General features: G+C 62.6%; 1 protein-coding gene across 8 annotated transcripts in view; it reads left to right on the top strand.

The window, feature by feature from the left end:
- Nucleotides 1–14,458, top strand: part of MYT1L (myelin transcription factor 1 like) — a 172,509-nt gene that overhangs the window by 155,963 nt on the left and 2,088 nt on the right. For 5 of the 8 annotated variants that reach the window (XM_032866755.1, XM_032866761.1, XM_032866757.1 and 2 more), the window contains 2 exons: nt 5,566–5,657; nt 11,877–11,986. In XM_032866755.1, the coding sequence (XP_032722646.1) occupies nt 5,566–5,657; nt 11,877–11,986 (202 nt within the window). The remainder of the gene's footprint in view (nt 1–5,565; nt 5,658–11,876; nt 11,987–14,458) is intronic. The other 3 variants (XM_032866760.1, XM_032866759.1, XM_032866756.1) reach the window with 1 other exon arrangement.

Here is a 14,458-nt window from a genome sequence, read left to right as displayed (position 1 = left end):
GGGCGGGCAGAGCTCAGGGGAGGTCAGAGCCCGGGCCAGGGTCAGGGCGGGTGCCCCAAGGAGAAGCTGCTGTGGAAAGGGGGTGAGTAGGCAGCGGGCAGCCCCTCAGGACCCCAGTGAGTGTCCACAGCCACTTGGGCAGCACCCAGTGGGCGTGAGAAAGCTACGCAGGTGGCTGCCTGGCACAGCCCTGGGAAACACCTGGGCACTCGGAGCCCGGGGCCCACTGAGAGTGGGCGTGGGCGGGCAGGGGCGGGCGGAGACTGGGAGGGGCTGGCTGCCCCAGCGGTGCACCCCACTGCCTGGTCTGAACCCGCCGGCCCCTGGACCTGGCTGTGTCTCCAGAACCATCCCCTCCTCCCAGCCAGCCGCTGAACCCATTTCTCGCCTCCCTAGAACTCTTTTCCCCCACCTCCCCCTCTGCCGGGAAGAGGCCTGCTCACCCCCTGCGTGTGGGGGGAGCTCTGTGTGCCCAGCGGCTTTGTAAGCGCCTTCCCGGGCTAGCCCTCTGAGTCACGGTGACAGCCCAGAGGCACAGGTGCCCTCGTGTCCCCAGGCTGGGCAAGGGACGGGGCTGCGTGGGGCGTGCACGTGACCAGCAGACCTCACAGTCCGGCAGAAATCAAAGTCACCAGGGCTAACCCAGGAAAATTAACCAGCAGTCTTAGAACTGAGTCTTATCTTTCACTGGGCTTGACCAGAATGAAATATTTTTTTCAAAAAGCTCACGTCCTAGACCCTCTTAAACTTTCCTCCCAGACCCAAAACCTGATGTATTGTATTTTCAGTTTCCTTACAGTTCATCACAAGTGGGGAGACGGCCTTTTTCCGAATGTCTGTTTTGCCTGATTCTTGCCAAGGGAATTGCATTAACATGAGTTCTCCTCCTCAACCCCCCCCCCCCCGGGGCCCCTCGCCATCGACCATCTCAGTGCTCTGGGGAGCATCTGCATTTCCTTCCCACCCTCCCCAGGTAGACCCAGGGCACCTCAGCCCCTGTTGCAAGGGACACTGGGAGATGTAGTCTTCCCAAGGGATGCTGGGAGATGTAGTCCACCTTTGGGATGTGGGGGAGTTGGTCTTGGAGAGCCCAAGAAGAGGAAAGCTGATGCTGCCCTGCTGCTGTCGGATGCTGAGACGCCCTGGCTTCTTACCAACACAGACGTAATCACGGAAGCACAGCACCCTGGGATGTGTGTGGTCCGGATGTTAGATCAGACAACCGACACCAGGAAGGCAAGACGCTCTTCCCTGGGCACATGGCCCACAGAGAGGGAAGTTGTCCGGTGGGCGGCACGCATGGACCCCTGTGTCCACTGGAGGACCCAGCCTGGACCACGCGCTGTACAGTGACTTGGGAAGGCGTCAGGCAGAGCGCTGGGCTCCCTGTGGGCCTCCGGGAGGTGTCACCGGCTCTTCTACACTAGCGGCTCACAGCCCGCGGGCGCCCTGCGGCCCCAGAGAAGAGGATCGCGCACTCTCTCCAGAGTCACCCACACTCCTTTCGCTCCTCCGACCGCCTCCTGCCATGGCCAGTGGTGGGCCGGCCATCACGGACCCTCATGGACCCTCAGGGCAGACATGCCCGGACCTGTGGCCCCCCGACGCGCGAGGCTGGGAGCCGTGAGTACCGTCCCTGCAGCAGAGGTCCCTGCGTCCATGCACCTGTCTCAGCCTGATCAGATGGGGTCCTCGTTGCAGGTTCTGGGGGCCGGAACATCAACGTGTCTTCTCAGGGGGACAACTGACCCACGGCAATGACAGAGGCTGGATTTAGCTCACAAGCAGCAAAAGAGACAAAAGCAAAACTGATTACTCTCTGTTAGGACGAGCTTTCTCAGCACAAAACCCAAATGGGCTCAACAAGTTTCCAGTTCCTTGTCAGGTAAACGGGGATGGTGCTGGGGTGACTGTGACCGTGGATCCCGGCCCCGTCATGCTGCCACCAGACACTTGGCGCTGCCTCTCAGGGCTTCTGTCACTGATGAGGGGCTGGACGCCGCTGTCTCTCGGCCACCCACTTGGGTGTTCCCTCTGACCCCTGCACCAAGAGTCCAGGCTCTTGGCCGCCCAGGTCGCTCCAGGCCGGAGTCATCCCTGAGGAGGAAGAGCCACTGGGCTCCCTGCAACCCTGACCCATAGAAGGGGAGAGAGGAGCCGTCGATGCAGACTCTGGGCATACGGCCCTGTGCCTGATGGTGGCAGCCGTCTCTCTAGGACTCCTGGGCCACAGCCCAAAAACACATTCATCTCCACTGACCTCAAAATTCCACCGAAATGGCCTGCTCTCCTTTTTATAAACCCATGAAATAAAAATAATAAAAATGTAGAAAGCAAAGGGAGTTCCGTCCCCTGCATGGAGTCCCAGGAGCCAAGGTGCTGGGGGATGCAGGTCTAGGGTCCGGCTCTGAGGGGACAGACGAAGGCAGGTGCCCGGATGGACGCTGGGGTGGGGGTGGGGGCGGGGTAGAAGCCAGGCATGAGCACGTGGTGTGGCGCACGGGCCCCAGGACCCTGCAGTGGGACTCCGCACAGCCTTGGAACAGCAGGAGGTGGAAACCTCTGTGAGAAGAGCGAGGCTTCAGACGCCTCGTGTCCCTGTGCCCGGCGGGAGGGGCGTTCTGCGCCGGGGACCCCAGTGTGTGGGAGGCAAGAATGCCCCGTGCAGGGCGAGGCCCTCCACCTCCGGCTCCCAAGCTGCTGTGGGCACAGCCTCAGCCCATGTGTGTCCCCTCTGACCTCCAGACAGGAGGGGAGCCCCCCGAAACCTGCAGGCCCCAGGACAGGCCTCAGTGGGTGACACTCGGTAGATGGGAATGAACAGCCCCAGATGACCCACCATTTAAGGGAAGCACTAAGTTACACTGGCAGAACGCAAAGCAGGCTTTAACCAAGAAAAGGACAGAGAAAACAGACATTTCAGGAAAGAGATTTTTTTAATTTGTCAGCAGATAGAAAGGAGCACAAGCGGAGTAATATGACAGACTCCTCGCAACCCAAGAGAAATCAAAGGAACACGTTCTCTTTAAAACAAAGACAAATGAGATAAAAAGTTCAGTTGGAAGGTTAGAGGGTAAAGTTGAGGAAATCTGTCTTAAATTATAAAATGAGAAAAGAAGACAGTTTTTAAAACCTAGAGAAGGATCCCTGGGGCTTGCTAGCCTAGCGCGCTAACAGGAGTCTCCAGCAGTGGGAGAAGAGAGGAAGAATGGCCGTCCGCACGCACGGAGAGAGCAGGAGAAGCAGCCCCGGGCGCAGGACACTGTCCCCAGGCCGTCCTGCAGGTTTACTGGCCCGCCGGGTAGTCCCTCCTGCCTGATGACCCTCCTGCCATGTGTCCCTCCCGCCATGGACCCTCCCACTGGGTGTCCCTCCCACTGGTTCTGGACTGGGGAATTGAAACCCCCAAGTGCCGGGAAGCAGGGGCTTAGCGCCTGTGGCATTGGCATCTGGCCACGCACGCCACACCTGTCCCATAAGCGGGCTTGCAGAAGCCGGTGGGACTGTAACTCGGGGCCAGCAGGTGTCTGCGCTACAGGCCCAGTGGCACCAACCAGATCTGCTGTCTTGCAAGTGAGACGTGTGCTGCTGACACCACCGTTCCCAGAGTCTGTCTGAGGCCTGTGCCTCGAGATGTCTCCCCCAGCCTCCCCAGGTGGCCAGCAGCCTCCGGACTGCAGCTGTCAGCTTGCTCGCAAGCCCGGGGGCCCTCCCATGACGAACCCCTGCCCCCACACCTTTATAACCACGCCTCCCGGAAACATTCCCTTATTTCGCTCTTTCCAGCTGGAAGATTCTCCTAAAGGAGGTCCTGTGGGCCGGGTCCTGACCAAAGGTCTCCCTCCCTCTGTCCTTCTGAAGCACTTGCCTGCAGCCCACCCTGGTCTGGGTGCCGGGGCTGGAGCTGGACGTCTCGGGGCCACCAGTTAGCTGCATCTTTCCAAATCCCCACTCAGAGCAATGCAGTGTTACTTAGAGGAGTTTCTGGAACGGCTGCTGGGTCCCAAGGGAAACACCCTGAGCCCTCGGGGTCCACCCCTCGAAGGGGAGGGTGTGAGTCCTGCAGCCATCTGAGCCCCCAGGAGCCAGCACACCACGACGCGAGGTCAGCACAAGCCCCAGGGGGAGCCCATGGACCTGCCCGGCGCCCAGGTCAGTGCCAGGGGCCCTTCCACGTCGGACCCATGCGGACCGTGCTGTCCCTGAGCCCAGGCGGGCATGCTTGAACAAAGCGCGTTGCTCCGTGGTCCTGTCTCTGCCCGATTCAGTGTCCCAGCTCCAGGGAGTGTCTCTGGGAAGGACGCCACCCTCTGCATCCCTGGCCCGCCCTTTGTTATCTCAAAACCAAGAGAAATGAGGGAAGACCAAACCGGGTTCTGCAGGTCAGCGTGCTCCGGAAGCCCGTGTTTCTATGACGTTCAGAGGCTGCTGTCGTGCTCAGGTCTGGGGCTGGCATTCTGGGTGCCCGTGGGAGGGCCTGAGTGCGTCCCCTCCGCTGGCTTCACTCTACTGATCCCTCCCCTTCGCAGATCTGCTTCCACGCACCGCGGCATCACTGACGTCTGACAACCTTCTTCTCAGGGCAGAGAATCAGGCGGGGAGAGGCCGAGCCCAGGGAGCAGCCGGACAGGGCCAGAAGGACATGGCCCCTGGGGAGCAGCCCCAGTGGTCACAGACAGGGGAGACCACCAGGCTGCCAACTGGCCGGGGCCACTGGTGCTGGCCCAAGAGTCGGGGGCCAGAGACAGGCTAGCGGGGCTGGGGGGCAGACACAGACAGCAACCAACGCACCGGCCAACATGGGGCACAGAGTCCTGAGAAGATGGGGGAGGTGGGCAGAAGATAGGGACCTGACAGTCCTGGGGGGCTGATACCCGTTAGCCCAAACCAGCACCAGCAGACGCGGATCCCAGATGCAGATCCCAGCCGCTGGGTCCCAGGAAGAGCGACCAGGGCAGAGATGGCTTAGCCTCTCCGGGGCCCTCTGGAGCAGCTCCCAGACACAAGCCTCTCACCGACGGCTTATCAGAGACAACGGGGACGTTGCTGTGAACCGTGAGAGGACATCTGCGTGAACACATTTAGGAAGTCTCCGTGCACTGACGTGGGCAGTACTTGTGCTGCTGACAACCGTGTGATCCACACTGCAGTGGGCGTTGGGTGGACACAGGTGTAGGGCTGTGGCCAGGGGCCACCTGGCACCTAGTTACGGATGAAACATGTAGGAAGTAAACATACATGTAATACTGGACACACAGCCATGTGCATGTGTGTCGTTTCCATGTCACGAGGGCCAGGGGTCCCCTGGGGTGCCCTCGGGTGGTGGCCGGTGAGGCGGAGCCCCCAGGGGCAGGTGTGATGCAGCCCAGGCTCAGGGCCATGGGAGGTGCCCAGGCTGCAGAATCATCCTCCATGTATACACAGCCCGAAAGGGAAGGAGGGGGAGCCGTCCTGGGGACACAGTCTGACCAGACGCCTGCCTGCGCTCCTCGCCCCGACTCTCCTCCCTGCAGGGCTGGGGTCCTCCCGAGACCTCCAAATCACGCCGCCTTGTCTTGTCCCCAGCTTGTCGGGCTGCCCACGAGCCACGTCGGCCATGAAGAAGGCGAAGCTGTCGGGAGAGCAGATGCTGACCATCCGACAGCGGGCCAGCAGCGGTGAGTGCCCCTCCCCCGCCGGCACTCCTCCCCCGCCGGGCGCCACGGGCCCCCGGGCCCAGGGTCGTGATATCTCTACTTAGAAAGCTGGGGTACGGTCATTCCGGCCACAGCTAAGAAGCCAATCCCCTCGGCTTGGGGGAGCCCAAACTCATCACTCACCGGGACCCCTAATAGTCCCAGGGATTTGCTCCCCAGAACTCCGGCAGCCCCCTCGTGTCTCGGCCCCCAGGTCCTCCTGCAGGGCCTGAGTCTAGGACGCACTCCTGTCCCCTCCGTGCTCAACTTCCCAGTCCTGGAAGCTTCCCAGTCCTGACCACTTGCAAGCACCCCTCCCACCACGTGCCTGTGGGCGCCCGGGGTATGGAGCGGGGGGTCCCCTGGGGTGCGGAGTGGGGAGGGCAGGGGGAGCAGCTGACTGGGTGCTGGGGGGACCCCGTGGGACGTCAATCTGGGTCCTGCAGAAAGAGCATCACCTGCAACCACTCAGCAAACTGGGCCTTGAAGGGTAGGAGCGGGGACCCCTCCTCAGCATTCGGAGGCCGCTGGGAGCCGGGAGCCAGCACGGAGCCAGGCTGACCAGTGCGGGGCTGGCCAATGGCGAGCTGGGGTGGCAAAGGCCTGGGGCAGGCGCCGCCCTCCCTGCGGGCTCATCAGAGCAGCAAGCACCGCGGGGCCTGGGTCACGTCTGGGCGGAATCCCTGGACCCATTCCTGGAGCCACGTGCCCGGCTCCGACCCCGTGGACCCGGGCCTCCGGCGCTCAGGCTCTACCTGAGGCCGCCGCCCTCGCAGGAAGGCCAGGGGTTCTGGGGCCCCCGATGTTCATGACAGGTCCTGACCACAGCTCGGGGCCTCTGAGTGTGCCCTGCACTGAACAGCCCTTCCTGTGTGGCTGGCCACAGACGGAAGATGGCCTGGGCCACAGTGTTTGCATCTTGCTGGCATGGACACCAGCCTCCCAGCTTCTGCTCGACGGGCACTGGTACCAGAGGCCAGAGCCCGATTAGAGGGAGCGCTGCCCCCAGACGTTCTGGGGCCCCTGGGGTGCCCACAGGCCTGAGGCCCCACATGGGGCCGCCACCGTGAGATGTCAGGCCCATCCTCACTGCTCCGGGCCATCACAGGGCAGGGCTCATGCAGGAAGATCCGCCACCAAGACTCTTTCCAGCCCACCCTGCGTGGCCCGTCGCCCCAGACAGCCCTGCGTCCACGTGGTCCCGTGGGCCAGTGGGTCTGCTTGGTCAGCTTCTGATTCGTCTGGGAGGGAGACGGCCGGGAGTGGGGCTGTCCTCACAGAGCAGGAGCGGGAAGGAAACACGGCGGGTCACACCCAGTGAGGAGGGGCCGTCCCCTGGGCGGGCGGTCGTGGGACGTGCGTCTCAGGGCGTCAGAGACCACGTCTTTCCCAAGGGGTGGGGAGTCCAGAGTCCTCTCTCTGGCAGTGCCAGGCACGGCAGCTCTCAGAACCAGCGCGCCCTCGTGGATGAGAACGGTGGTGTGTACCACCTCCCGGGAGGCGCCAGGATGCCCCGTCCCGTGGGGAACCACACGCCCACCGGTCAGCACCCCGACACAGGAGGCCTGATTCGGGGCTCAGGGCCGGAGCCTGGCTCTCTGTGGCAGGCTCCGGGGTACATGTGTGTGCGTCGAGGACACTCATGTCCCAGAGCCTGGGGCCAGGCTGCAGCCTGTCGCTTCCCGTCTGCGCAGACCTTCTTCACGCCGGGACCAGAGTCCTTCTTACTAAGCCCGGAGCCCACTTGGTTCAGTGCCCGGGCTGTGGCGTGGAACGTGGACAGTCCAGAATTGCTCGCGCCCCGTGTGGCCAACTCACGGGCAGCACGCGCTGCTCCTGGGAATGAGGCGAGAGCACCCCACTTTCCTCAGCAGCTCTGTTCCTTCTTCAGAACCTGGTTTTGGTGCTGCCCTAGCTGCGTCTCCCCCTCGCTCGCTCTCGTGGGTGTCTTGAGTGTAGAGCCTTCCTGTTGCTTTTACACATCCATAACGAAGGTGCCGGAAGCGTCCCTCGCTCCACATCCTGGCCTGCACTGAGTGACAGGACCTCAAGGAAGCCTCCACTCGGTCGGCGGAGCCTACGCGGCCAAGCGGCCCCTGCGCTGGGCTTCCGGCTCCTTCTCTCAAGTGTGCGCCTGCTTGGAAAGGAGCTGTGCTAAGTGTCCTTGAGGCTCTGAAATCCCTCGTCCGTCCTTCCCGCCCTCCTCCTCCTCCTCATTCTGACTCTTCCAGCCTCGAGAAGAGTCTGGTCTCCTCTGCTCCCACACAAGGTTGCTGTGATCCCTCTCCCCCGAGCGGTCTCCCAGAGCAGCCGCCCCTCTGAAGCCCCTGCTGTCCCTGCTCCCCGGCTCTGTGTTGGTTCTTCATTGGTTTTGACCAAGAAGGAAATGAGACAACCCCTCCTTTTGCTTTCCTCTATTATCGTAGAAGACGGGACGCTGGCGGAAGGGACTGTGACTTCTGTCACCTGCGCAGGCAGTTACAAACGTCTAGCTCTCGCTGAGCTGCCCCGAGAGGAGGGTGTTGCCCTGGGACACAGGCATCAACGAGCCGGCCAAGGCGCTGGCTCCCGGGGCACAGCACTTTCTCCCCACGCACCCCAGTCTGCACTCCCAGGTCTGGTGTGCTCCCCTCTCCAGGAGCGGGCCTTGTGCTGAGCCCTGGGGCCCTCAGGGTGTCCGAGGTGCAGGTGCACATTCATGGCTTTAAGGAAATTCATTTCCAGACACTCAGATTCCTCTCGATTCCTGAACCCAGGGGACAGAGAGTCCGTCCATCTCCTGCCGGTCTCTCCCTGCCCCTCATGGTGTGCTGCCCTCCCCACCTTCTCAGGAGGGAGGCTGCAGAGTTGGGCGCAAGTGCCTCCTGGGACCCGACAGGAGCGGCCTGCACGGCCGGGCTCTGTGGGCACAGCCCAGGAGCACCAGCACGCAGAGCCAGAGCGTGTCTGGGGGAGCCGTGTCTGCTCCTGTTTCCCAGAGACGAAACCTCTGACGCTCGCCCATCCGTCCGTCCAGCGCTCCCAGAAGGGAAATCAGAGATGGGAGGGCGTCATGCGGTCCTTGCTGTCATTTTATTGGGCTTAAAACGACCTCTCTCAGGCAGCCAGTCTGACCTGCAGACTGGCTCGGTGATGGCACTTGGCTTACGCAGCGGACGTCTCTCAGGAATCCTGTGGACTGAATGTCTTGGCCCAGGTTTGGATGGACACGTATTTAAGACTGTGCAGCATACGATTTTGGAGATATATGAAACTATTTAAATTTAGAATAAGAAGTTTAAAGGATAAGACATAAAAAGGAACTCTGTTTTTAATTCTTTAATTCAGCAAAAAATGAGGCCCCCGGCGCTAGACCACATGCTGTGTTTTTCCTCTTTCTTTTCTTTTTAATGACTTGTCAGCTCTCAGCACGGAGTCAGCAGAACAAAAGCAGCCTGTGCCGCTTTTCAGGCCGCTGAGCGCGCAGCCCATCGAGCTCACGGGTCTCTGGCTTCTCAGGCGACCCGACCCGGATGTGCGGTGGGCTTCTCCAGCAGCCACCTGGCAAGTCCCGCTGAGTCAGGGGTCTTCTCACTGAGAGGAAGTGACCTCTTACTCCCGCTGTGTCCGAGGCGCACTTTGCAATGGAGGGTTGGAAGGACTAAGAAAATTCTCATCACGGAACTGTCACGTGGGAAGACACGGATTTATATCCCACGTGCACCATGTTTCAGATGCCGGCTTACAAGCCCCCCGCATCTCAGACCCTCCCCAGGGCGGTGGTACAGAGATGTGCCCCGCCCTCCGGAGCCCTCTGTCCCAGGTTGCGCCACCTCTGACCCCGCTTCCGAGTTGGTTTCGCATAAAGTTAAAGAGCAAGTAGTCACTTGGACGGGATCGGTAGAATGGCCCTCTGAGATGCCAGCCACCCTCCAGGAGACCACGTGCCCCCCCGGCGCTCCAGTGGACCCACTCAAAGCTTGCGTCTGCCAGCGTCCTGGCCCAGCAAAGGCGTCGGCGTTCCAAGTGTTCTGGTTGCTCTGCGTTCCCCCGCGCCGTGCATGGAGCACATCCAGCAGCCCAGCTGAGATGACTCCATCGCAGTCTCAGACCCCGACTTCCCCCACCGCTTTCCGGCTTTGGGGTGACCTGGCGATCTCCAGACCACCGTCACGAAATGAGTTGTTTGCTCTGGGATTCCACGCATCCGCTGCCGGTGCCCACACGCTCTCCTGGTGCTGGGACCGGCAGGCGCGCGGAGCCGTCATCACCGTTTGCATCGGGGCGCGACCGAAATCAAACGTCCCGACGGGACGACTCGGAGGGTCCACAGCAGGCGGTCCCTGGAGGAGCCACCCCAGCCTCCCGCGCAGGATCCCCCGCCGCCGCCTTCACAAGCCGCAGCGCGTCCGCTCTTGACACGCGTAGCCGCCGTCCGCGAATACAAGTCCGCGCTCTTCTCTAACGTCTGTAGGAAACGGGTCCGTTTGCCGCTCGCTTTCCCGTGGGCAGCGCGTTCCTGTGCGCCGCGGTTAGCAACGCCCCGGGGGCTTCTGAGCGAAGGACAAGCTGCGTCTGTCAGGGGAGCGTGGCTCTGGACAGGCCGCCAGACCTCGGGGCGCGGGACAAACAGGACACACGCCGGGGCTTCCAGAGGCCGAGACCGCACGGAGCACCAATGCGGGTCCGGTGTCCACGGAGACTCTCACGCACGTGGCGGAGGCAGACGGTCTAGGGTCGTTCAGTCTGAAAACCCGAAGAGGGATGACATGAAGAACCTACTGGGAAATGGGGTCCAGCACGGCCCGGGCTCAGGGCCACACGGGAGACGGCGGCTGCGCCTGGGCTGTTTGCTGCTTCGAGGACCGCGTGGCGAGCCCCACTGGGGGTAAAGGCTTCGGAATCAGCATCCTCAGGCCCCGGCTGTGGCAGTGATGTCATTGGCTTCCCAGGCACAGGTGTCCTGCCTGCCACGTGTCACGTGCAGGAACTCGCTCAGGCCGATTCCGAACGGCGGGAAACTGCAGCCGCTGTCTGGTCACAGGCTGGAAGGGGACAGCAAAACAGTGCGTCCCCGAGGAAGGGCTCGCCACATCTCTGGAGGACTTCCTAGGAGCTGAGAACCGCTTCCAAGGAGGCAGCTGATGGCGACTCGCGTGCCGGGGACGCACACCCAGGGCCTCCGTGATGGGGCCACGAGACCCAGGCTTGGAGTTGGGGGGCCATGGCCAGTCCCTCCGGGTGGGAGGATAAGGGGGACTCGGCAGGCTCAGGGCCCGTACGTCCCCAGGGGGGGTCTCTGGGGGACATTCAGCAGGAAGGACCCACTCACCTGGCCCCTGTAGGGTCTGGGTCTTGGGCCTTCCCTCCCAGTGGCTGCGCCCCTTCTGTCTGTAGAGTCAAAGAAGGGCATCTGCCCAGGGACCCCAAAGCCTAGGCTCTGTGCCTGTCCCATGGTTTCACATGAGCGTCCCCCCTGTGCCCTGTGACCTGCGTCCCGGCTTGTCGAGGGTGGAAGCCTCTGCGGACGTCCTGCTCTTCCTCCCCGAGTACCTTCTGCCGCGTGAGACCCGATGGCCGAATGACACTGGGTCCAGATCTTTCCCACCCAGCGTGTCCCGGGGCCAGCAAGCAGCCTGGCCGCCCGGCGAGGCCCCCGGGGCATACCGAGGCTGCCACCACCCCACAGGTGTCAGTGGAAGCACGTTTCCACATTCAAACGGAGGAGGAGTTTGCATCAGTGAGAAGTCCTCTGTGGGGAGACCCCTTCGGAAGACGCTGAAGACCCGCCGCCACGGTCTTCCCTGCAGTGCGGGCAGGAGGCGGCCCTGAGCACGCAGGGTGTCGGGGGCCTGACACAGCCCCCCAGTGGCAGCAGAGAGGCAGACAGGCAGACAGACAGACCGGGAACAGAACCAGGAGGCAGGTGCTGGGCTGGAGTCGCTCGGGGCCGGGCCTCTGGTGGGCCGTCCCGGGAGACCTCACCCTGGCCTGCGGCGGCGGTGGGGTCTGCAGGTGCGCGGCCGGTCTCCTCCACGGTTCGGGGCCATGATCACGAGGAGGGCGGCGGGAGGGATGGACGGACACACAAACTGTCACTTTTTTTTTTGAAATCCAAGAATATATTTTTTCCAGCAAATTCACTCCCAAATACAAAAGAGCAAGGAGAAGTAACTCCGTGCTGACGTCCGTAGCTGTAACGCAGCCCTGTCCCCCGTGCAGGCCTAGAGAATGACGAGGAGATCAAGCAGTTGGACGACGAAATCAAGGAGCTGAGCGAGTCCAACTCCCAGATGGAGGCCGACATGATCAAGCTGAGAACTCAGGTAACAGTGTTTGAAGCCCCCGACTGCAGCCGCACCTGCTGGCCCAGGGCCTGCCTGCCGTCGGCCTGGGGCACGTGCTCCCCCTCTTTTGGCTCTCTGTCCCCGTGCCCCCTGCACCTCACAGCCCACATCCTGCTCGCTGGCTGAGGCCAGGGGCTGGGCTGCAGAATGCCGAGTGCTGCGTGGCCACTGCCACTGGGTCCACACTGTGCACGCGTTCGCGAAATGCCGTCAGTGAGCAGTGCTGCGAACACAAGCCGCCCATCCCTACACGTGAGCTGCCTTCCTCCCAGGACACGGCAGGTGCTAATGCCCTGTGGTCACTGCCTTAGAGAGAGAGCTGACATTCCCCAGACAAGGGCAGGCCGGCCCCAGGGCAGGGTGGAAGATTGCGAGCTCCTGCAGGGGCCTGGCCCAGGTGCCCAGGGACCGGGGGTGGGGGGAGAGGGGCAGCCTTTACGGAGCACCTACTGGGTGCCCGAGTGTGGGGCTGCAGTGCATAGTCCTACTGTGTACTCACCATGGCCAGCCAGATAAGCATCCTCTCCCTCATATTATACACATGGTGACTCCTTCGGCTAAGCCAAGGTGGATGGCCAAGATGCTGCCGCTCAGTCTCCCGTCCCTGAATCCCACGCAGTGCCCCAGGCTCTCTGGCACGTTTCCCGGAGCGGCCCAGGATCCCGGTGCCACATGGGCTCTGAGATTAGGCCCTCATGGCACCGCCATCACAGGCCACAGGTAAGGCGAGGCACTTCTATCCTGGAAGAAAGCGGGGGTCTGTGCGCCCCCTCCCTGCAGGCCCCTCCTGGCCGCCGACAGTGGCTGGCGGGGGTCCGGGTCTGGCCCAGCCTCAGACGCCAGGTCGTGGTCATAGCTCCGCCACAGGCTGGTTCCATCTGCGGGACGCCCCAGCTCAGGGAGGTGCATCTCAGGCTGTGTCCCCACCAGAACTCCTGAAAGGGAGCCCGTGGCGCCCATGAGTGGGAAGGAAGCCCAGATGGCGGGTGCTCTCTACGGGGCCTGACTGTTCTGGGGGTCACTCTCTCACACCCAACTCCTCGCCCATAGCAGCCCCATCCCGCACCGGTCACGGGGTCGGCACGCTCACCTGCCCAAAGGCCCACCTGGAACAGGTGGGAAGTTTCCGTAGCATCTATCCACATGCACGGCTGCGATCAGCCCGTGGCCGGGGGCCCTCAGAGGAGAGGGCCCGAGAGGACTCCAGGGCCACACAAACCCCCGGGAGCCCCCATCAGCAGCGACTCGTTTCACCAGATCCTGGGAAACACCGGCCCTGACCTTTATCCTGCTCACGAGGGTGGCAGCCCTCAGTCCTCAGCACCCTGCGCTCGGAGCCCCTCTTCTGTGCAGGTGCCAGGCTGCAGCCTGCCGGGCACCCACTCGTGCCCCCCGGGAAATGAGTCTGCTCCGCAGGGCTCTCCCACCCTGGGACCGGGGCTGCCGCGGAGCCCGCGCAGGGACAGGGGCCAGACCTGAGCTCCCCAGGGCGCCCCCAGACACGCTTGCTCCTGTCACCACCACCACCCCCAGTCGCTTTGTCCCCGTGTAGGTCGCCATGGGCCTTTCGTGGCTTTTTGACATCGACGTGAACACGTGCTTCTCCAGACATCAGCTCACCTCAATGTCAAAAGTGAATTTTAAGCGTTGCTGTGTGTTCTCGCTGTCCTGGCTGAGGTCCCTCTGGGGCCTGCCCTTCTCTGACAGGCCAGCATCTTCAAGGGATGGGAGGATGCGGAGCTGTGTGGTTCCCAGGGCCAGAAGGGTGCGGCAGGTCAGGACGGACAGGCAGGGGTGAGCCCCTGGGACACGGTGTCAGCTCTGCCGAGGAGTGCTCCCGCCCGTTCCTGCAGCCCCCGGCTGGCACAAGGTGCCCAGGGACAACGAGGCTGTGGCCTCCATAGCCCACTTGCCAGTCAGCCCCGGAGCACCTCTGCCTTCTAACCTCTGGCCTCCCACTTGTCTCAGAAAGTGCTGGAAGGTTGAGGTCTTGAAGCAGGGCTTTCTGCAGCCTCTGCGGCCCTCACTCCAGGCTGGGATCAGAGCCCACAGTGCAGGACCTTCCTTCACAGACACCTTCTACCAGAGCCAGCGCAGGCCTTTCTAACTGGGCATTGCCACAACAGCCAAACCCATGTTGCCTCTAGGAGAGATTGGAGAGGACAGCATCTCCCTCCTCCACTTCCACAGCCCCTCCCCGAGCAGGAGCGGGGTGAGCCCCATGCTCTCGCAGCTGGGGACAGGGAGACAGGGGCTAGGGGCAGGGAGACAGAGTCTGGGTCAGGGATACAGGTCCTGGAGCAGGGAGACAGGGACTGGGGTCAGGGAGATAGGGCCTGGGAACAGGGAGACGGGCCCAGGGCAGGGAGACAGAGGTTAGGGGTAGGGAGACAGGGTCTGGAGGCATGGAGGCATGGAGGCAAGGGCTAGTGGCGGGGAAACAGGGTCTGGGGGCAG

Source organism: Lontra canadensis, unplaced genomic scaffold (genome assembly GCF_010015895.1).
Source record: "Lontra canadensis isolate GAN:19392208 unplaced genomic scaffold, GSC_riverotter_1.0 scaffold32, whole genome shotgun sequence".
Lineage (NCBI taxonomy): Eukaryota > Metazoa > Chordata > Mammalia > Carnivora > Mustelidae > Lontra > Lontra canadensis.
The sequence above is the reverse complement of the archived record's forward strand: the minus strand, read 5'-3'. Positions and strand labels throughout refer to the sequence as shown.